The sequence below is a fragment of the Candoia aspera genome, chromosome 4 (assembly GCF_035149785.1).
Source record: "Candoia aspera isolate rCanAsp1 chromosome 4, rCanAsp1.hap2, whole genome shotgun sequence".
Classification (NCBI taxonomy): domain Eukaryota; kingdom Metazoa; phylum Chordata; class Lepidosauria; order Squamata; family Boidae; genus Candoia; species Candoia aspera.
In genome coordinates this window covers 78,570,231-78,591,837 of record NC_086156.1, presented here as the reverse complement: position 1 = coordinate 78,591,837, position 21,607 = coordinate 78,570,231, and the positions used below count along the sequence as shown (strand labels likewise).

The following is a 21,607-nucleotide window of genomic DNA, read 5'->3' as shown; positions in this document are numbered from 1 at the left end:
ACATATTGACAAATTAAAAATCCCTCCTGAAGAAATGGAACAAAAAAGTAAGTATTTTATAAACACTTAGATATTTGATACATATTATGAAAATATTGATAAACTTATCTTCATTGTAAATCTTTTCCATTCTGAAGATAACTACTGTAATTGTAGCAGTTCTGAAGATTCTGAAAATATTAACAACTACATACTAACTACTACATTCTGATAGATATTACTAGATATTACTGTTAGATAGATACTAACTACTACATTCTGAAGATATTAACTACTATAATTGTCAGTCTTCTTTATCAAAGGAAATCTAATGGTGATGTTAGATCTAGCATCTATTTATAGATGCTGTTGTTGATTTTTATCTTATAAACTAATTAGAGGAGTCATTGCCTTAAGAGGCAATATAAATCTTTTAATTGAATTAATTAAATATTTTGTAAAGATCTTCTGTGACAAATTTATATTTTCAGTATAATATAATTGTAATATCTACCAGTCCATTATATGTGAGATTATCTTTACAATCTGTCCTGAAAATAGTGAGGTTTAGCATATAAACAGTTCAGTTTAATATTTTTGTAATAATTCTATTCATTATAAAGCTATGGAATCAGTGCCTCTGCTCAGAACATACTATTTAATTGAATTTTTTAAAAAATTCCTTAAATGCATGAATATGTCTTTTTCTCACTTGTCTCTTCTAAAAATGGTCAGTTGGGAAATGCAGTTGGATATAAATAGCTGAAAGCAAAGATTACTAAAATATACTTCTCCTGATACTAGCAGCCTGCACCATAATAATGGAGCTCCAGTGGATATTCAGAGATGTGGTTTCTTCATTTCATCCATAAAATTCTGCTTTTAATAGAAATAAATTCTTAACTATAAAGAAGATGCTGTTGTGGTAACTATAAATTATTTTAGTAGAACAGCACTGACATGCTGTAAATAAGGAATAAGTAATCCGGTGCTCTTCAGATGTTTAGCTTATAAATTGTTGGCCATGCTGGTTAGAAGCTTGGCCTGTTGGTCATTCCTAATCTATGAATTATGGGATGCAGTTGGTAACTGATTGGATTTTAGGGTCCTACTAAAAACAGATTAGATCCTTTAAGTTAGAAGTCTACCTATCCTTACTGTTGATAATGCTTAATATTAACTAGGGCTATGTATGCTTTGAAACTGATTTTTTTCCCCTTAATAATTTTAATTGAAAATTTTGATTACAGTAATAAAAGTAAATACAAACTAAACTCAGAAAGAAAAAGAAGATAGAAAGGAAGAATAAAAAGTGCAAGGAAAAAAAAAGAACAAAGAACAAAGTAAGATAAAGATAAAGATAAATATTTAAAGAAGTGACTTCCGATCTTCATCACAAGTATAAACAAACTTAACTCTTCACCCCCTATAAGGTTACAAACAAATACAGTGGTGTGAAAAAGAATTCTTATATATGATAACAGCAGCAAGACTCTTATATGCTCAAAGATGGGAGGATGCACAAAAACCCTCATTGGAGGACTGGATGATTAAATTAATGGAACTGGTGCAAATGGCTAAACTGACAGCATTGATAAGAGAAAATACTTAACTGTATTTGCTTCTGTTTGGAAGCTGCTTTTGGACTATTTGTTTTTAATGGAAAAAAATGAAGTTCTGATTTTGGGTTTTGATGATTAAATAGTTTGATTGTAGATAAATAATATTACTAAATGTTCAATTAATAGCAAGATACTAACTTTTATGTGCTTTTATATCTGTGTTGGAGAAGGTCGGAAGTCACCTGTCTTTTATGTTTTTCTGTCTATTCTTGCACTTCTAGTTTTTCTTGTTTCTTTTTTAGACTTGTATTCTATCTGTTCTATATTCTGTATTTTGTGTTTTAATTATATTCTGTAAAATTAATAAAGCTTTATGGGGAAAAAAAGAAGGCCTGGCATGATTCACACACAATACCAAGCCACCATGCAGTTTATCTTGGATTTAGTGCACTCTGAGATTAAGGCTACTGTTCTTTTCCTATCTTTTGGTGAATGAACTACAGCTTAAAAATCCAGTAACTCTGCTGTCTTTCCCCATCTGTTAACCACACCAATGCAGGTATCAATAGCATCATTTTTTATTGGCACAAATAGGCACGAAAACCTAATCTGGAAATGGACAAAATGATTATCAAATAATCATGGGAATTTGTGCTTCTGCCTCTGTCCATCATGTGGTTCAAGCTACTTCTGTCTCAGGGTAACTTAGGCATCTCCATCCTGATCTTCAGAGCTTCGTCGTCCAAAATCCATCCAGCTTGGAAAATGAGCATCGGCCTCATTCAGATTATTCCCCCTAGCAGCAAGTTCAGCTGTTGAAGAGTAGACACTGGGGTTAATGGAAGGCAGGTGAAATAACAGCTTGGCTGTAACTGTCCTGAATCTCTGGAACTATTAATTTCCTTCTCTGTCTCTCTGACTGAACAGCAATACTGTCATTAAGAACTTTAGTTTCCAGGGTAACTTTTTGAAATAGAAGGGGAATTTCCATAAAGATAGTTCCATGCCAGAAAGGGTTAAATTTTCCTCACCACCTGCAGCACTTCCAACTGCTAATTCAAACTTAATACAGTTCCTGTAATGAATGTACCCTGAATTTTATCTTCAATTTGCTGTTCACGTGGCTGCTTAATAGAGAAGACAAAAGTAATTTTGGAATTTTGAAAATTAAAACTTGTAGAGATGTTGGTGGCTGCCAAGGTGATAGTGGGGCAAAAACTCCTTCCCTCGAAAATATCTCAGGCAAGTTAGTTAATATACTAAGAAAACTGCATTAAAAAACCAAGATTGCTGTGTCCATTTAAAATGTACTTCTTGGGGAAGGTCTGTTGCAATGAAAAACACTTAAGAATTGCTAGGAGCAGAAGCTGGTTATTTGCCAGCTCCATATGAGATCAATAATCCTCCTGTGTAGGATATTTGCACCTTAGCAAGGATTTCCCCCCCTTTTTAAAAAAAAGCCAAATAAGTGACTAAATGCATGAAAATTCCCATAGCAGTTTTAGAAATAAAGAATAAGCATGATAGGAGGGAAATGACTGAAAGCTGAGACAAAATTTGATTTAGTGCTGTCTTTTGGCCATCGTTTCATCTGTAAAACCAGATTTTACACCACAGCCTGAAAGAATCACATTTACACTTCAAGCGTTGCTAATGCAAAAAGCTACCCTTATCTTCATTCTTACCAAGCACCCCTTCTTAGGAATGGCCCAGCCCACTATTACGATCTTCCAAGAATGTAGGAAAAGGGTATGTGCAATTTATCTTACAGGCATAGAGGTGAGGCAGGAACTGGGAGATCAGATGCTTCTGGTCCTGAGACAGCTGCATTGGCCAGTCTCGGCGGACAAGTCCCACACTCCTCTGCATCCTGTCAGGTCCTGGAACAACCTTTGCTTGAGATTCAGATCTTAAGAAGCTGATGCTGAGAAGGATGGTCAGCAACAGGCCAGCAAACATCTTGGCATGCATATCTGGGAAGAATGTTAGAACGCTGTTTGTTGAAAGCCCATCCCCTCCTGTCTTCCCCCTCCCTCCCCAAAATGACTCCAAAGCCTCTTCAGTCAGCTGTCCAGAATAACAGTACTTAGGTTTCAAAGCTTTTTTCTGTGCCCTGGCAAAATGCAACTTTTGTTTGAAGAGTATTAATCCCAGCTACTCAATCATATAAAGAATTTTTAAAGGTTATGGCCCTCCTTTGAAGTTGTGTAGTCCCTTCTGTCATATCACCAAGCATGCACTTCAAGTCTTCCGCTGCATGCAGAAGGTAGGCTGACTGAGTGAGTTGCTGGTTTCAATGATCATCTATTCCAGAAGGAAGGTGTCTATCGTAACAGCATGGCAGCACTTATTTGACCTTGGCTGAATTCAAAGCAAGATTAGACCTGGTTTGTCCTTGGATCAGAGACCATCAAGACATTCCAGGGCTGTAGGATAGATTGAGGAGATGGAAAAAACTTTCCAAAAGAAAGCAATAGCAAATCGTGTTTATATTATTGCCCACAAACATGTGAAATGCGCGAACTGTTCTGTGCACTAAATAGCTGGCTTGGGGTGGCCTGTCCCTGAAAGCCTGATTTGGATATTTTGATTTGTATGTAGATCAAAATAGGTTGTTTTCTTCCAGAAACAGTTGGAAATGTAATTGTTCTGGGAAGGCATGGTTTAGGGGAGAGTTAAAAAGTAAAAAAGCCAAGGCTGAGGGGTTTTTGGGTGGTGCTGTGCACAGACATCAGTGGTAACAGCAATGCTGAGGCAAGGCAGTGGAGTGGAGGGAGGGGACTGGGAAGATTGGGGGCCAGTGAGTTGGTGGGATATGTTATGCTGAGACTTCAGTAGTGGTGGCTGAAGGAAAGGAGGAGCTAAAGTGGGCTTCGTGTATCTCAGAAACATTGCAGGTTGAATACTACCACCTTAAAGAGTCATCAGAAGATCATAGTTCAATCCAGCTTTACCTAGTTACTGAGTCCCACTGAAAGCGGTGGCATTTGTTCTGACTAAATCTATTTTTTTTTAATAGGATGGTAGGTCTGTATGCCAGTGGCAAAGCACCAACTTTGCAATTCCAGCTTCAGCCCCAGCATCTAGAGATCAAACAGGAAATGTGCCCACCTGAAATCTGGAGTGCTGCTGCCACTTAGCATATGGATAATATTGGGCTAGAAAGACAAATGGTGGCTTCCTATATTCCTAATCAACCTAACTATAGGCTATTCAATCCTTCTCTTTTTCATGGATTTTTTGGGTAAGAAAGAAGATGGGGAAAAACTGGTGAGAAGGCATAAGAGAATTACATATACATCATCTTAAGCCCCCATCAACTTTCTGTAAGTGAGACAGGTAGATTAATAGTAATCCATTATGGAATTAGAGCCACCATATTATACCTAGAATATCTCTGATCTGTCTTAATATTCAGAAGGGCAACTCCTCCCCCCAAACAAAACAGTAGATTATAATCTATATAGATCTTTCTGTCTTTCTGTCTGTCTGTATATCAACAATATTCCCCATTGTTTTCCATCTGCTATTCTTCCAGAGCCCTTTCTTTTTCATTAAATGATATTTGCTCAATCTGGTATGCTCTGGATATGTGTGAGACAACAATTCCCATTCTTCTTAGTCAGCATGATCACAGCATTTTACGATACAGGATTACCAAGTTGGAGTAAAACTGCATTTAAATTATATTCTGATTGCTCTGGGAATATAGAATGATAAAGATTTAAAACTGATTTGTATTGGTGTGTGTGTTTTTAAAAAATCATTCCGATTTTTCTACCAAGACAGCACAGAAAATTGTGAGCTGGCTCAGCTTAAGGGACCATCCTAAGCTTTAAAAGAGAGGAAAGGAACTTCATGACCATAGTTTAACACACCAAAAGAATGAATCTTCTAAATGAAATTAGCATTTCTGTGGGGAAATAAGATAAAAACATTGACACAGCAAGAGAAAGTATGATACCGTTTGCATTTTTAGACTAGCAATTCCATCCCCTTACCTGTAGGAGCTTCCTGTCCAAGCTGTGCTTCACTTGCAACAGGAATTCTGCTTCTCCCAACATTGCAGACTGCTCTTTTAAAGCTGGACTTGGATTGCTCTTCCCTCTTAAGAACCTCCCACTGTCCTCCAGGAACACCCTCTAATGCCAATGTTACGTACTTCAAGCCCTGAAAATCTTACCGCCCACTCTTTCTCAATATTTTAATGTTTATAGATGAATGTTGCTTTCTGGATAGCAGGATTATTTTAATTAAAATCTCTTTTCTCTGAAGCCAGTAGACCTGCCACTAATTTTTTTTTTTTGGTATAAAGCTATTTTGATGATAAAATAGGAGGAGAGATGGAGGCCAAGGTAACTTCTTGGCCAAGTTTCCACTTGGTCCTTGAAGAGCATGCTGGGGCCATATTTCAAAAAGTAGCTGATGGGGCCAGGATAAGTTTGATATGATTTAAAATTAAATATAATCAATATAATTATTCTCCAGTCATTCCATTTCTGTTACATTCAACATCATAATTTGGTGACATTTGGAAGTCTTTGGAGTTTTTCATGTGGACCTAGGTTTTTGGTTTATGCGTCTCTGCATTAAGCCATGGCTTGTTTTAACAAGCTATAGTAGCCTTTACACAATATATTATGCTGCAAACCTTGGATAAAAACACCACCATTGCTGAGTTTATACATTATGCTAAGTCAAAACTTATCAGCCTCCAGGGAGACAGAGCACTGCTCTTTGCTGGATGTGTTCAAGCAAAAGCTCGATAAACATTTGCTGGAGATGCTGTGGGTTCCTCCGCTAGATGGGAATTGGCTTAAGCAACTCAATGATTTTATGGCAGCATAAATCTGAGTTCATAAATCATGGTTTCTTGAAAAGCCATTATGGCAGATTCACAATGATGAACAGTAGTTTGATCTACAAGGCAAAACAAACAAAGCCCCCTGTGACTTTGTGTAGTGTGAGAACCTAGTCAGTGATCAGCTAGCAGGCTAAGCCAAACCATTTCCATTGCTGCTTCTCCAATCCTCATTGGTTTCCCTGCTTTTCATGCATCCTCCACACTGCCTGCAACAGCAGACTTGTCTCAAAAACCAAAAACATCAGACATCAACCTTCAGATGTAATGATAACAAGACATGTAAATGCCATATTACCAGAGGAAATCACAGTCAAATAAAAAAACTATGGAATATAGAAGTAGCATAGAAGGACTTCAGCCCCAAACATTTTCTATTTTAAGATGACACTCGATATTCAGAGATAATCCTTTGATCATCTTTGCTTCACTGTCATTACTACAATTTTTCCAGATTTCTCTGTGGACAGAATATTTCACTGATACCTAGATAGATCATTTTAAGTGGCTAGTGGCTGCCAACATACAACAATAAAACATTCTATTGTTGTTGTTATATTCTAGGTTTCCTGCTAAGCTAAGCAATCCTAGATTTCTATCAGACTGCTGTCATGGAACTATTAGACCCATAAGGCACTAATATTTGTCCCTGTCAGTTGAATGCCGAGATCCAAAGGCATCGGGGGTGGGGGGAGCAAATGAGGAAAGTAGCATTGCATTGACGCAACACAAGCCCCACCTCTTTTGTATGTGCATTGTGGTAGCGCACACATATATAAAAGAGCTAGAGTTTGTTTTGTGATGGTGCAATGGTGCCTTCACCATGTCGATGAAAGTACTGGATGCTCTGAATATATCTGATGCAGATGCAAGATCTGTTTTATATACAGGTAGTCCTCATTTAGAGGAGCCTCATGTGGCGTAGAGTGGTAGGCGGTGGTATTGCAACCGACACTCTCCCCACGACCCAAGTTTGAACCCAGCAGGAGCTGGATTCTCTGGTAGCCGGCTCAGGTCGACTCAGCCTTCCCAGGTCCGTAAAATGAGTATCCAGCTTGCTGGGGAAGGTGACGACTGGGGAAGGCAATGGCAACCCCCCCCACTATAGTCTGCCAAGAAAGCGTTGCGAAAGTGGCGTCCCTCCAAAGGGTCAGACATGACTCGGTGGTTGCACAGGGGACCTTTCACCACCAGTCCTCATTTGTGACCACAATTGGGACCAGCAACTCAGATGTTAAGCAAAGCAGTCGCTAAGTGAAACTGTGACTGTGCTTATGATCTTACTTCAGCTTTCCTTTACTTTACAGACCTGCAGAGGTCCTAAATGTGAGGATTGGTTGTAAAGTTACTCTTGAATCACCGTCGTAACTGAATGGTTGATAAATGAGGCAGTCGCTAAACACGGACTATCTGTACAGCCACTCTGAGTCAAAAGAGACATTATGGGAGCATTGTCCCAGGCTGAGTTGCCAGTTTCATTCAGCTGATCTGAAGTGCCGCACAGGGCTCGTTTTTGGAGAGTAAGCATTCTCACAATGGCAGTGAACCTTTTCAGAAGAGACTCTGATGCAATCTTCTCTTGGTGCTGATGAATTATGGTGGCTTCAACCTGAATTCATTTCTATATTTTTTCACTTCTGGTCATTTGCTGCCTTCTCATGGCATACCAGATTTCAATCCAGATGTTTCCAGTCCTTTGTTTCTGAAGAACCCAATGTGGCTGTAGCACTAGACTAGAAGGGTCTGCAACAAAAACAGTATACAACGTTCTGAGTTTTTATGTTCAGAAGCTATAGCCTCTCTTTCTGTCACCACTGGGGATTTCGCTTCAGTAATGGGTTTGGTAGAAACTTCTATTTTCACAGTCTATTATACGTGATATATATGGAAGTCATAAGTGAACCCACCATCCCGGATCATCTGGGCTCAAGGAACTAAGCTCAGCAGCAGCTGTTTCCTATGCCTCCAGCACACCCTTCCCCGAATGACCCTTTTTCAGGAATGGGCCTGGTTCCATCTACTTGAGATTGAGATACGGATAATAATATTAATGTATTAAACTTGCATGCTGCCCAATTGTCAATGGCTCTGGGGGTTCACAACAGTCAAACAAAGAAATTACAATAAAATCAATGAAACATTCAAAATAAAGACAAAAGATGGCAAGCATGATGAAGCGAGGGATCTCACTCTCCCTTGCCGAAGGCCTGGGTGAACAGCCAGGTCTTCATGGCTCTTCTAAACAATAGCAGAGTTGGATGCTGTAGCACAGTGTTTCTCAACCTTGGTGGCTTTAAGATGTGTGGATTTCAACTCCCAGAATTCCCCAGCCAGCATGGCTGGCTGGGGAATTCTGGGAGTTGAAGTCCACACATCTTAAAGTTGCCAAGGTTGGGAAACTTTGCTGTGGCAGCTGCCAGGTTACGTCCACTTTGGCTAACTGGAAGATCAGGTATCTCCTAATCACTTACAGACAATGCTGAACCATATCATTAAACTCCTGAACTTAATAACGGACAATGCAAAGCAAGCTATAAATAAGCACATCAAGTTTTCTATAAGGTTCATTATTTCAAAGTATGCAAAGAACAAACACGCAAACACATTTTCGGCCTATGGTTTCAGCACACAAAGAATAGGATGGGTTACAAACCAGATACTGAGATGCTATCCATCGATCAATTTTATTATTACGGTCACTGACCAGTACATACTGAGATGCTAGTGATCTGTTTCTTTCTATGGGCTAATTCAGCAGTTGTTTTTTTCAATGATACAGAGATTATTTAGAGAAAGTTAAATCAGTAATATACAGCAAAGTCAAAACAAGAACAGCAGAATAATTTTCCCCTCTCTCTTGGGAGATAAAATTATTTTGAAACACTTGGAAAAATTAAATATTCAGGTCTGGATTGGGATTCCCCCCCCTCTAAGGTTTTGCCCATCTGAAGTGACCATGCTGGGTTCACAGTGACAAACTATTCAGAATCATATTGTATGAAAACACTGGGGAAATCTCATCCACCATACTGTCCTTTAATCATACTGTTTGCAGGTCCTGAGAATGAACTGATTTTAGAGCAATTTTTCCCTCCTACATCACCTTCAAGAAACTTTTTTTTAAAGTTTTCCCTCTTTCCACAGATCTTTTTTTTTCATTCAGCTTGGTTTCTCCACTCTATTTTTTACTGTATTGATCAAAATTGATAACCCTCCTCAAACCTAACAAATTCTGGGCAGCAAACAACAGAAAAAAAATACAGAAACAAAATATAAGGAGATATTTATCTGGGAATATAGATTGGATCCAGTCACAGAGGGGTCTGTCTGGGGAGTCAGTAACAACGAAATGGCACAGACTGGTTAATGGAAGCCTCCCTCCTTTTTATTGTGTGTTGCGCTCACCATACATAGGTAAAAAGGGGTGAGGCTCCCATTGCCCAGTTCTGCCTGTCATTTTGATGCCTTGACCCCCACTGTGGACTTCCTTGCCTTAGAATACCACATCACAGTGGGAATCTAACTTAAGTCAACCTCAAAGGGTTCTTCTTAAGTGTGGATCCAATGTAGTAGAAATTTCACTTATGGTCAGTATTCAAATTTAGAAGTCCACACATCTTCAAGTTGCCAAGGTTGAGAAACACTGACTTGGAGAGTGGCAGCCCTGCATATCTCTGGGGGGATGCTATTTCAGAGGGGAAGGGCTGCAACAGAGAAGGCCCACTTCCTCCATCCCACAAGATGACAATGTTTAATTAAGGGGACCCCCAGTGCACCCACTCTGCCCAAGCGTACTGGACAGGCAGAAAAATCTGGAGACCACCAGTCCCTTAAATAACCAAGTCGTATGCTGTGAAGGGCTTTATAGGCGATGCACCTTGAATTGCACCCAGAAGCTAATTGGCAACCAGGGCTGTCTACAGGGTATGTTTTAAAAAAAGTCAAGATGGTAGTTGCAACAGTGCAATTGAAACTCTACCCTACAACACACGTAAAAGGAGATGGAACTCTGACTGCCCCATCACTGTCACCATCTTGACTTTTTTAAACACACCGGGAAGACACCCCTGACACCAATAAAAGAAACCAAGAAGCCCTGTTATCTAACTTTGTTCTCTTCTCCAGAACTGGTTTCACAAAAATATCTCTCTCTCTCTCTCTCTCTTTTAAAAAATGTCCAGCATGAATCAGTCTAATCAGAACATTTTAAAATCATTGCTAGAAATAGTTCCTGATATGAGGAGGCATTAGTCTTTTCAGACATCCAGTGTGAGATGGTGGTGGAGGGTAGCAGGCTGTACTTCCTCCTCTGTTCTCCCATAACTGCAGACACTGCCCTGTAAACATGTTCAGAGCAACCACAGGTTAGTGTTTTTCATTCCCCCACCCCACCCCCCAGGTAAGGCTAGGACATCTTCCTTCTACCATCTTGTATGGCCCACGTCAGCACACAAAGCTGTCCTTTCTTACTCAGGAATAATTAGGATTTAATACTAAAGGAAAAGGGCAAGTAGATGGAAAAATGGCCATTTCATACTTATCAGGGATTGCGCAGTTCTACAAGATAAACACAAACAATTTATTCTGCCGTTACTGAATAATCAGGATGTGCTGAATTTCTAGTTAAAAACATGTATTTACTTCCGTTCAATTTATCATTTTCCACTTGGATGCTCTTTTTGTTTTAAATAGTTTCTGGAGTAGAGATAAAACTGTCACCTTTCTCTCTGACTTGAAAGCATAACAAGCAGAAAATCAACTCTTGCAGTTTTTCATTAGTGCATTCTACCTTAAAAGAAGATTAGAAATATTTTCCCGCATGGAATAAAATAAAGCATCAATTTGTATGAGACAATAATGGAGAAAGCAACCTTTAAAATGGATCAATTTAATTTCAGGGAGAGCCAGTTTGGTCTAGTGGTTAAGGTTCTGGGCTAGAAACCAGGAGGCTGTGAGTTCTAGTCCTGCCTTAGGCATGAAAGCCTGCTGGGTGGCCTTGGGCCAGCCACTCTCTGTCAGCCCAACTCAGTACACTGGAGTCTACATATCTGGCTGCTGGACCTTACAAGGATTTCCCAGCAAGAAAAAAAACAGTATGAACACCCAACTGCTATGCCATACAATTAAAGAAAAAAAATAATTTTAGGTAATTTCTGTGTGTCATGCTAAGTGCTGTTAAAGCCAGAAACCAACCAGAAAAAAAAGATAAGAGTTGTCAAACATATTTCACTAGAATTAGCTATTTCCTTTTCAAAATAACAGCATGAGCATTCTCTGAATTTGGAAGGAACACACAACGAACGAACTACAATGGAACATTCTCACACCATTACAAAAAAAGTATTTTATAATACTTTCGTTGTTCCTAAACGTTGGTGGCTTCAGCAAAGGATCGTTACCTTGGCGTGGTGCTGGAGCTTGAGCACCTCAATGATGCCATAAGCTAAACCATGAAAGGACACCCAAGACAGGAAGGTCATGACAGAGAGGTCAGACTAAATGCAATCCCTGGGGAAGGTAATGGCAACCCAACCCAGTATTCTTGCCGTGAAAACTAAATGGATCAGTACAACCAGAGATATGTTGGTATACCATCGGAAGATGAGACCCCCAGGTCGGAAGATGGTCAAAATGCTACTGGGGAGGAACAGAGGATGAGTTCAACTAGCCTCAGACGTGATGATGCAGCTAGCTCAAAGCCGAAAGGATGGCTAGCAGCCGACGGTGCTGGTGGTAAACGGCGAATCCGATGTTCTAAGGATCAACACACCATTGGAACCTGGAATGTAAGATCTATGAGCCAGGGCAAATTGGATGTGGTTATTGGTGAGATGTCAAGATTAAAGATAGACATTTTGGGCATCAGTGAACTGAAATGGACTGGAATGGGCCACTTCACATCAAATGACCACCAGATCTACTACTGTGGACAAGAGGACCACAGAAGAAATGGAGTAGCCTTCATAATTAATCGTCAAGTGGCGAAAGCAGTGCTTGGATACAATCCAAAAAACGATAGAATGATCTCAATTCGAATTCAGGGCAAGCCATCTAACATCACAGTGATCCAAGTATACGCCCCAACCACAGATGCTGAAGAAGCTGAAGTAGAGCAGTTCTATGAGGATCTGCAGCACCTACTGGACAACACGCCTAAAAGAGATGTTATTTTCATCACAGGAGACTGGAATGCTAAGGTGGGCAGTCAAATGACACCTGGAATTACAGGTAAGCATGGCCTGGGAGAACAAAACGAAGCAGGACATAGGCTGATAGAATTTTGCCAAGACAACTCACTCTGCATAACAAACACTCTCTTCCAACAACCTAAGAGACGGCTTTATACATGGACTTCACCAGATGGACAACACCGAAATCAGATTGACTACATCCTTTGCAGCCAAAGGTGGTGGACATCTATACAGTCGGTAAAAACAAGACTTGGAGCTGACTGTAGTTCCGATCACGAACTTCTTCTTGCACAATTTAGGATCAGACTAAAAAGATTAGGGAAGACCCACAGATCAGCTAGATATGAGCTCACTAATATTCCTAAGGAATATGCAGTGGAGGTGAAGAATAGATTTAAGGGACTGGACTTAGTAGATAGGGTCCCGGAAGAACTCTGGACAGAAGTTCGCAACATTGTTCAGGAGGCGGCAACAAAATACATCCCAAAGAAAGAGAAAACCAAGAAGGCAAAATGGCTGTCTGCTGAGACACTAGAAGTAGCCCAAGAAAGAAGGAAAGCAAAAGGCAACAGTGATAGGGGGAGATATTCCCAATTAAATGCAAAATTCCAGAGGTTAGCTAGAAGAGTTAAGGAATTATTTTTAAACAAGCAATGCGCGGAAGTGGAAGAAGACAATAGAATAGGAAGGACAAGAGACCTCTTCCAGAAAATTAGAAACATTGGAGGTAAATTCCAGGCAAAAATGGGTATGATCAAAAACAAAGATGGCAAGGACCTAACAGAAGAAGAAGAGATCAAGAAAAGGTGGCAAGAATATACAGAAGACCTGTATAAGAAGGATAACAGTATCAGGGATAGCTTTGACGGTGTGGTCAGTGAGCTAGAGCCAGACATCCTGAAGAGTGAGGTTGAATGGGCCTTAAGAAGCATTGCTAATAACAAGGCAGCAGGAGATGACGGTATCCCAGCTGAACTGTTTAAAATCTTGCGAGATAATGCTGTCAAGGTGATGCATGCCATATGCCAGCTAATTTGGAAAACACAAGAATGGCCATCAGATTGGAAAAAATCAACTTATATCCCCATACCAAAAAAGGGAATCACTAAAGAATGTTCAAACTATTGAACAGTGGCACTCATTTCACATGCTAGTAAGGTAATGCTCAGGATCTTGCAAGGTAGACTTCAGCAATTCATGGAGCGAGAATTGCCGGATGTACAAGCTGGGTTTAGAAAAGGCAGAGGAACTAGGGACCAAATTGCCAATATCTGCTGGATAATGGAAAAAGCCAGGGAGTTTCAGAAAAACATCTATTTCTGTTTTATTGACTATTCTAAAGCCTTTGACTGTGTGGACCATAACAAATTGTGGTAAGTTCTTAGTGGTATGGGGATAGCAAGTCATCTTGTCTGCCTCCTGAAGAATCTGTATAACGACCAAGTAGCAACAGTAAGAACAGACCACGGAACAACGGACTGGTTTAAGATTGGGAAAGGAGTATGGCAGGGTTGTATACTCTTAACCTACCTATTCAACTTGTACGCAGAACACATCATGCGACGTGCTGGGGTTGAGGAATCCAAGGCTGGAGTTAAAATCGCTGGAAGAAACATTAACAATCTGAGATATGCAGATGATACCACTTTGATGGCTGAAAGTGAGGAGGAACTGAGGAGCCTCATGACGAAGGTGAAAGAAGAAAGTGCAAAAGCTGGCTTGCAGCTAAACCTCAAAAAAACCAAGATTATGGCAACCAGCTTGATTGATAACTGGCAAATAGAGGGAGAAAATGTAGAAGCAGTGAAAGACTTCGTATTTGTAGGTGCAAAGATTACTGCAGATGCTGACTGCAGTCAGGAAATCAGAAGATGTTGAATCCTTGGGAGAAGAGCAATGACAAATCTCAATAAAATAGTTAAGAGCAGAGACATCACACTGACAACAAAGGCCCGCATAGTTAAAGCAATGGTGTTCCCCGTATGGCTGCGAGAGCTGGACCATAAGGAAGGCTGAGCGAAGGAAGATAGATCCTTTGGAACTGTGGTGTTGGAGGAAAATTCTGAGAGTGCCTTGGACTGCAAGAAGATCAAACCAGTCCATACTCCAGGAAATAAAGCCAGACTGTTCACTTGAGGAAATGATATTAAAGGCAAAACTGAAGTACTTTGGCCACATAATGAGAAGACAGGACACCCTGGAGAAGATGCTGATGCTAGGGAGAGTGGAAGGCAAAAGGAAGAGGGGCCGACCAAGGGCAAGGTGGATGGATGATATTCTAGAGGTGATGGACTCGTCCCTGGGGGAGCTGGGGGTGTTGACGACTGACATGAAGCTCTGGCGTGGGCTGGTCCATGAAGTCACGAAGAGTCGGAAGCGACTGAATGAATAAACAACAAAATGTTGGTGGTCCCCCAGGATTGCAATTCCAAGTTGTTGTTTTTGTAAAGTGTGCTGTTTTTAATCTCATGGAGTGTATAAAATGTTTCTGGTCTAATTATCCCATAGCCCATTTTTTCTTACTTGGTTTTACAGTATTCATTTATTTTTTTGTTTGTTGTTTCTTTTGGACATTTCATTTGCAAATTTCTGCACCTCACTGCAGCTTACAAAGACTTACTGTATACCTTTTTAAAAAAGGTATAATTTTTTAAAAAAAAATTTAATTTGAAAATTAAATGAATTTTAATTCAAAAAAAAGCTACTGAACTCTTGGTTTTTGCCACTATTGACTAACACAGCTCTCCTACTACAACGTCTATAACACAAAGGACTAAGTTCAGCCAGATGGACATTTAATGAAATGAGCTGCAGCTCATGGAAACTTATGCCTTTTATTTTCAGAGAAACTGTTTCCTACATTAAAGTAACTTTGGGTTCAGGAATCACAAGGAAACACTCATAATAAAGCTATAAAGTAGTATTTTTCAAACTTTGCAACTTCAAGATGTGTAATCTTCAAGTCCCAGAATTCCCTAGCTAGTTGCCAAATTTGAGAAACACCGCCATAAAGTGTCCCGGATTTTCTATCCAGAATGCTGGTTTAAAAAAAAAAAAAGTTTTTGTAATGCAAGTAGTGGGCACTAGGCACCCTCTTGTGTTCAAACAATGGTATTGCAATGATGTCATCTGCACTGCACAAGCGTTTTAATGCACTTTAAAAACCAAGTGAGCTGCAGCCTATGAAAACTTCTGCCTTTTAAATAAAATTAATTCGTTGGAAACGATGCTACCAGACTCTTCCGGATTTTTTGCTATCATAGACTTCCCCCTCTAAGTTTCCTCCCCAGATAAACCTGCAGGTGAAAATCTCTTGAAACAATACACAGCCAATCTATGCTGCTGCACTGCTGCTCCTCTACAGTCTGTTCTTATACTGTTCTTGTTAAATAATGTTTTAACCATTCATTATCAAGTGCATCCCTGGGCAAATGGGAGACAGAATATGACATCTCTCAACACTTAAGAAACTACTCTAGGAGAAGGGGAGGGAGCAGAAATGCCAATATAAGATCAAACCCCAAATAACAACCCTTTTAAGTGTAACTTACTGGGGTGGGGCAGTGGCAGCAAGATTTTAAAGTATTTTAATTTTATCCCCCCACCCCAATAAACTTGGGAAAAATTATGCTGTTTCTGTCCAAATAAAATATTTTAATGTAATACTTTCTAGAGAGCAGGTAGAACAGACCATAGCATAAAAGCTTAAACTCTAATTATGGATTTTTATTTTTGCTTGGTGAAACAGTCGCTTTTGTATGTGCCTCCATTTGAAGACCTAAGTTCTGAATGCAGGGTCTGAAGTTTCCCTGAGTGCAAGGCCACAATGCAAGGTTGGAAGGAAGCAGCATTAATTCTGTAGTTGCTGTCTGGAACACTTAACACTTGCTGACTGATAGTCTTGTCCTGCTTGCAAGGATTTTTTACTCTTGCAGGAACATTTTTTGTAGTATCCCACAAGATTCAGGAAAAAAAAAGGTTGAGAATGATACACAACTTCCCCCTCTAAGCTTCCTCCCCAGATAAACCTGCAGGTGAAAATCTCTTGGAACAATACAGAATTACTAAAAAATGTTTCAGAGATGGGTTTAAGGTGAAGTCAAGCTTTTTTTCCCCCTTTATCCTTCAGTGACTTAAAAAGAAAAACACTAAACAAAACATCACCTCTGTGTGAACTTCTCCCATCTTGGGTATTAACTCTCAAGTCGTATCACTCTGGAAACATATATTGAACTTTGCTAAGTCTGTATAAAATGGCCACAATACAGATATGTCATGGCTATAACATCATCCCCGTGATTAAGGCACACAAGTGATGGCGGGTGTTAAAAAATGGTAGCATTACAAGTTAATAAGATGGGAATAAAAATACATCCATCCATCCATCCGACAGACAGGCTGATTCATAACCGAGAGCATATTTGGTTGCTAACACATAAAAATCCCATTGGTTTCCTGACAGAAACAGAAGATGACATCAATTGCAAACGTCAATAGGTGAAAAACACATTAATGGGCAACTGGGCTTACATTGCTTCTTTAGGAAAGTATTAACAAGCCATCAGTCACTGAAAGTCTGTTCATAAGCTAAACATAGATGCAATAAATATGGTACATGGCAGCCAAATCAATTTTCAGCCCTTTTACAGATGCATTACCAACCTTTCCAGATTACATCCTGTCAAATACTTCCTTATGGTAATTCTCCATCACCTCTGTCCAAAATTTGTGACGTGCAAAAAGCATTGCATACCTGATTAGAGTAACCTGAAAAACATGCACGGGAAAATACATCGCACTGATGTATGTGGCAGTCGTGCTGTTCATTTTGGGCCATTCCAAACCCACATTCCAAATGGCGCGCATTACTCTGGCTGCTTGTTATGCCCAAAATTATAGAACATACCTGAACTGGTCTCATTATTGATCTTGTCAGCTATGTGTTTCTTATCTCACCCATCACTATTTGAGATTATACAGAAATGGAGAAAAAGTGTTTTAGTTTCTGCTGACATATGCTTTACTGGTTCTCAGCAGCCATGTCCAAGTAATTTTTCCAACCATTTTTCTTTCTATAATAGCAAGGATTAGAATGGCTCCTATTGGGTTTGATGGACCAACGATTTGAGAAACAACATGGGACTTTGTTCTTATATATAACAGAAGCAAGACTTTTATATGCACAAAGATGGAAAGAATCCTCACAAGGGAAGAATGGGTGGTTAAATTAATGGAACTGGCACAAATGGCTAAATCGACAGCATTGATAAAATACTGTGACTGAGTTTGTTTCGACTTGGAAATTGCTTTTGGATTACTTGCTGGGAATGGAAAAAAATCAAGTTTTAATTTTGGGTTTTGATGATTAAAGCTTTTATAGAAATGTTAGCAAAAGTTTATCTAATGGTGAGAGATTAAATTTAAGAAGCGTTTATATTTGCTGGAGAAGGTTGGAAGTCACCTTCTCTTTATACCATCTTTTTATTTTCATTGTTTTTGCACTTTTAGGTGTTTTTTCTTTAGTTCTGTATTCTAGCTTTTCTGTACTCTATACTTTGTATTTTAACTTTACTTTAAAAATCTAATAAAGTCCTAATAAAAAAATAGCAAGGATTCAAATAAGTGATTTTCTTAGTATTTCTGTGGGATAATTCAATGTAAAATGTTTTCTTTAAAGTGTTATTTAGAAATTACATTTAATCCCTAATAGCTTAATACATTTAAAAAAAAAAAATACTTAGAAGTAACTATAACTTTCCCCCAACCCTCCACATAAGAATCCTTTAGTTTAAAAAAAATGCATAGAATCCCTCAAAAGTGCCATTTCTGGATTTGAGAGGTGGTTATACATCAAGTAAAGTAGGCTAGATTGATTTCTAGTAACAGAATTTTTTCAACATGAAGCAGAATGGACTTTCCAATAAACTACCCAACTTGAGCTTTGAATGTGTTCAGTATCTTTAATATTCATTCCCATCTTTTAATATATGTGCAATGTATTTTAACATGTACAACATACCTAAGGTATGTTTGGGCATTGTGTTATATAAAATTGTTACACCAACATGACTTGTTGGATTAATGATCCATTAACTTTTTGAGACTGCAAGTTTTGGAGGACCTGAAGGCTGGGGATTTATCATGGAGAGTATGTGGTTACTAGGAATTAAAAAATTGGTGGCACATAAACATTTTTTGAGGCATTTTCAGCATTGTGATGCAGCTGTAAGGTTAACAGAAATCCTCACACAGAAATAGTGGGGTAGAGCGCAGTTTTGTAGTATTCTTGGACTATTTGAATTGCAAATTTCTTTCTGATCTTTTCAACACTGTCAGATTGTTCTTTATTTTAGAAACACTCTCCATCTTTTATTTTGAGTCTGGCTTAGAGAACAAAAATGATTTCTACTTTGTAAAAAAAAACCCACACTATTAACAGTGCATTAAAAATACAAGGCAATTATTTCTGAAAATCATTTTTATTTAAATAAATGTTTAAATACATTACACAGAACATCAGGATTCCAACCAAGAGATCTGTTGCTTCACACAGTTGTTAGTTGCTAAAGCAGCACTTTGCAATGACATTCTTTAAAAACTGCTCCTTTAAATTTAAGCAAGATTGAGCTAACACCACTGTGCCTGAACTCAGTCACCTTAGTGTCTATTCCAAAGAGACTTTGATTTCTATAGCCCCAATACCTTTGCACAAAGATGCCTTCAAATACACAAAGGTAGGTGAGACCTAATCTTTCACAGTTTATTCATAGTTATTTAGCCTCAATTTCATGACAAAGGTGGCCTGAAAATGTTAGATGTCCCTAAAACAGCCAGAATATTTAACTTCTAATCAGCAATGTCTATAAAATAAACTTCTGGCATAACACCAACACTACTGGACCTGGTTTAAATGAGGGACAGCAAGACAACACAACATGGGCTCTTGTCAGTTTATTACATTGCTGAGTTACACTAGTCCAGACTAAAGGGAACCTGATGTGATTACATTATGCAAGCTGGCTTGGTTTAAACTAATGAGGCAGGACACAAAGAATCTTTCATCGCAGGGAAGTCATCTCCCTTGAGACTCTGATGACCCACAGAACCTTAAAACCCATGGACTTTCAGCTGGTCGTCTTTAGCCAGTCCAATCTGCAAAAAGAAAGAGAAAATATGTGACTTAGTTTCAGTGAAGTAGGCCACACTATTTTTTTTTAATTCTTAGCCTAACAGCTATATTTATTTTACCATCACAGCAAGATAAAACCCGCTACTTCCAAATAAAATCTTTTGGCTTTAATTTAGTAGCAGTGATCAAATATAAAACATCTGGTGTACACAGGGTCAACAATACTGAGCATAAGAAACATAAATTTTAAGTGACTCTGACTCTGTGCTCACCTCAATGAGGAATTGGCATATGTTCTTCCGCTGGTCCCCTTGAAGCTGAATCACTTCTCCATACTCTGGATGCTCAATCACAGTACCATTGCAGGCAAACTTCTACAGAAACAACAAAAAAGCAGATGTTAACTATTTAGTTCTGAGCAGTTACTGAGGATTGAGCAGTTACTGAGAGCTAAGAATTTCACATATACCTTCTTGAAGGCCTTCACCAGTTTCTTTTTATCATAATCATCGGCAATGCCTTGGACTGTGGTGAGGGTTTTTCTGCCGTTCCTCTGCTGGATCCTTATATGGATGTAGTCCTCAGTCCCAGCAGGAAGTAAGTCATCACCCTTACTTGCATCAGCAAAGGGGTCTGAAAAGAGTTAAAAATTATATACATTATTAACATGAGAGAGGTACAATTTCAGTCAGCTTAAAGCTTTGTTATTATCAATGTTTGTGAACCCAAATCACTCCCCTAAACTGAGCAAGGCCTTGCTCCACAGGAGGAGGGGCAAGGAGTGGTTGAGAGGTTTTAAGGCATGAAGACGGGCATCTTAAGCTCCACATCTCCAGCCCCACCCCCCCGGGGCTGGGAAGAAAGGATGCTGGCAGAACGCAGGAAGATCCCAGGTATCCGTTTTTGAACCGGTTACTACACCTTACAAAGAAAGGGTCGTTGTCCTCGCCCTTCTGATTAAAGCAAGAAAAATAGTTCTTCCCCGCTTTCTGCATAGGCCTTTGAAACAAGGCTGTCTCTAGCAGACACAAACGGAGACATTCTTCACGGTATCACGTGACTCAAGTGGGCCCTCCCACTTCCAGGCTGACGCAACCCTCAGGAATTCGTAAGTGCGTCAACAAGGGGGGAAAGAAGCAACAAGATGGCGGATCCTCTCGACAATGCCACATTCGTCCTAGTAGCTGCCAGGATCCTCTTTCAGGCGCCCGTCCCCGTTTCCTATCCCTTCTAGGCGCCGCATTTTAGGCCAGGCCGGCCTCCCCCACGTCGGCTAAGCTCTTGGAGTCGCTGGCTTCCTGCCCGCCTTGGGTTCGACCAATGAAATCGCTCCCCCCGCCGCCGAACTCTCCCCCCGCCGCTTTACTGACTCCTCCCGGCGGCCCCTCCCCTTCCCACCCCCACGCCCAGACTCCGCCTCCCGCCGCAGCTACGGCCCTCTGCCTTCGGTCCCCCCCTCAGTTTTGAGGGCAATCGCCCCCCGCGGGTTCTCCGATGACCTTCCATCATCGGGGGCCAGGCAAACCCCGCCTCTAGCCTGACGAGGCCTCCCCCACCGTCCGTTTCCCCCACACTCCCGCCGCTCCCCGATCGCTTCCCGCCTCTCCCGGAGCCCCCTCACCGAAGGAGTGGAGGTTCTGGATAGCGGACATACGACGCGCTTCGCTTCCCTTTTACCCGGGTCGGAAGCAACAGCAGCAGCGGCGACGGCAAAAGGCGGGGCGCGGCAACAACAGCGGCGGCGGCTCCTCAGCCTCTCCAAGACACCTAAAAAAGGAAAAGGCAGCAGGAAGGGCGGGTTAAAACGGCCAACGGGTTATATAGCAACTCGGGGTTTATGACGTCAACGCGCATCGGGAGGCGAGCGCAAGGATTGGCTAGAAAA

General features: G+C 40.1%; 2 protein-coding genes across 2 annotated transcripts; both read right to left on the bottom strand.

Moving 5' to 3' along the window:
* Positions 1 to 2,225: 2,225 nt before the first annotated feature.
* On the bottom strand, positions 2,226 to 3,512 carry LOC134496332 (gastrin/cholecystokinin-like peptide). The gene is given in 2 exon segments (XM_063302064.1): positions 2,226 to 2,353; positions 3,311 to 3,512. Coding segments are annotated over 2 exon segments (330 nt in total).
* A 15,541-nt stretch (positions 3,513 to 19,053) lies between these two features.
* On the bottom strand, positions 19,054 to 21,513 carry EIF1 (eukaryotic translation initiation factor 1). The gene is made up of 4 exons (XM_063300708.1): positions 21,344 to 21,513; positions 20,192 to 20,355; positions 19,995 to 20,096; positions 19,054 to 19,745 (listed from the first exon to the last, which is right to left on the bottom strand). Exons 1-4 carry the CDS (start codon positions 21,372 to 21,374, stop codon positions 19,701 to 19,703), a joined length of 342 nt encoding a protein of 113 aa, XP_063156778.1. The 5' UTR covers positions 21,375 to 21,513; the 3' UTR covers positions 19,054 to 19,700.
* Positions 21,514 to 21,607: the final 94 nt, after the last annotated feature.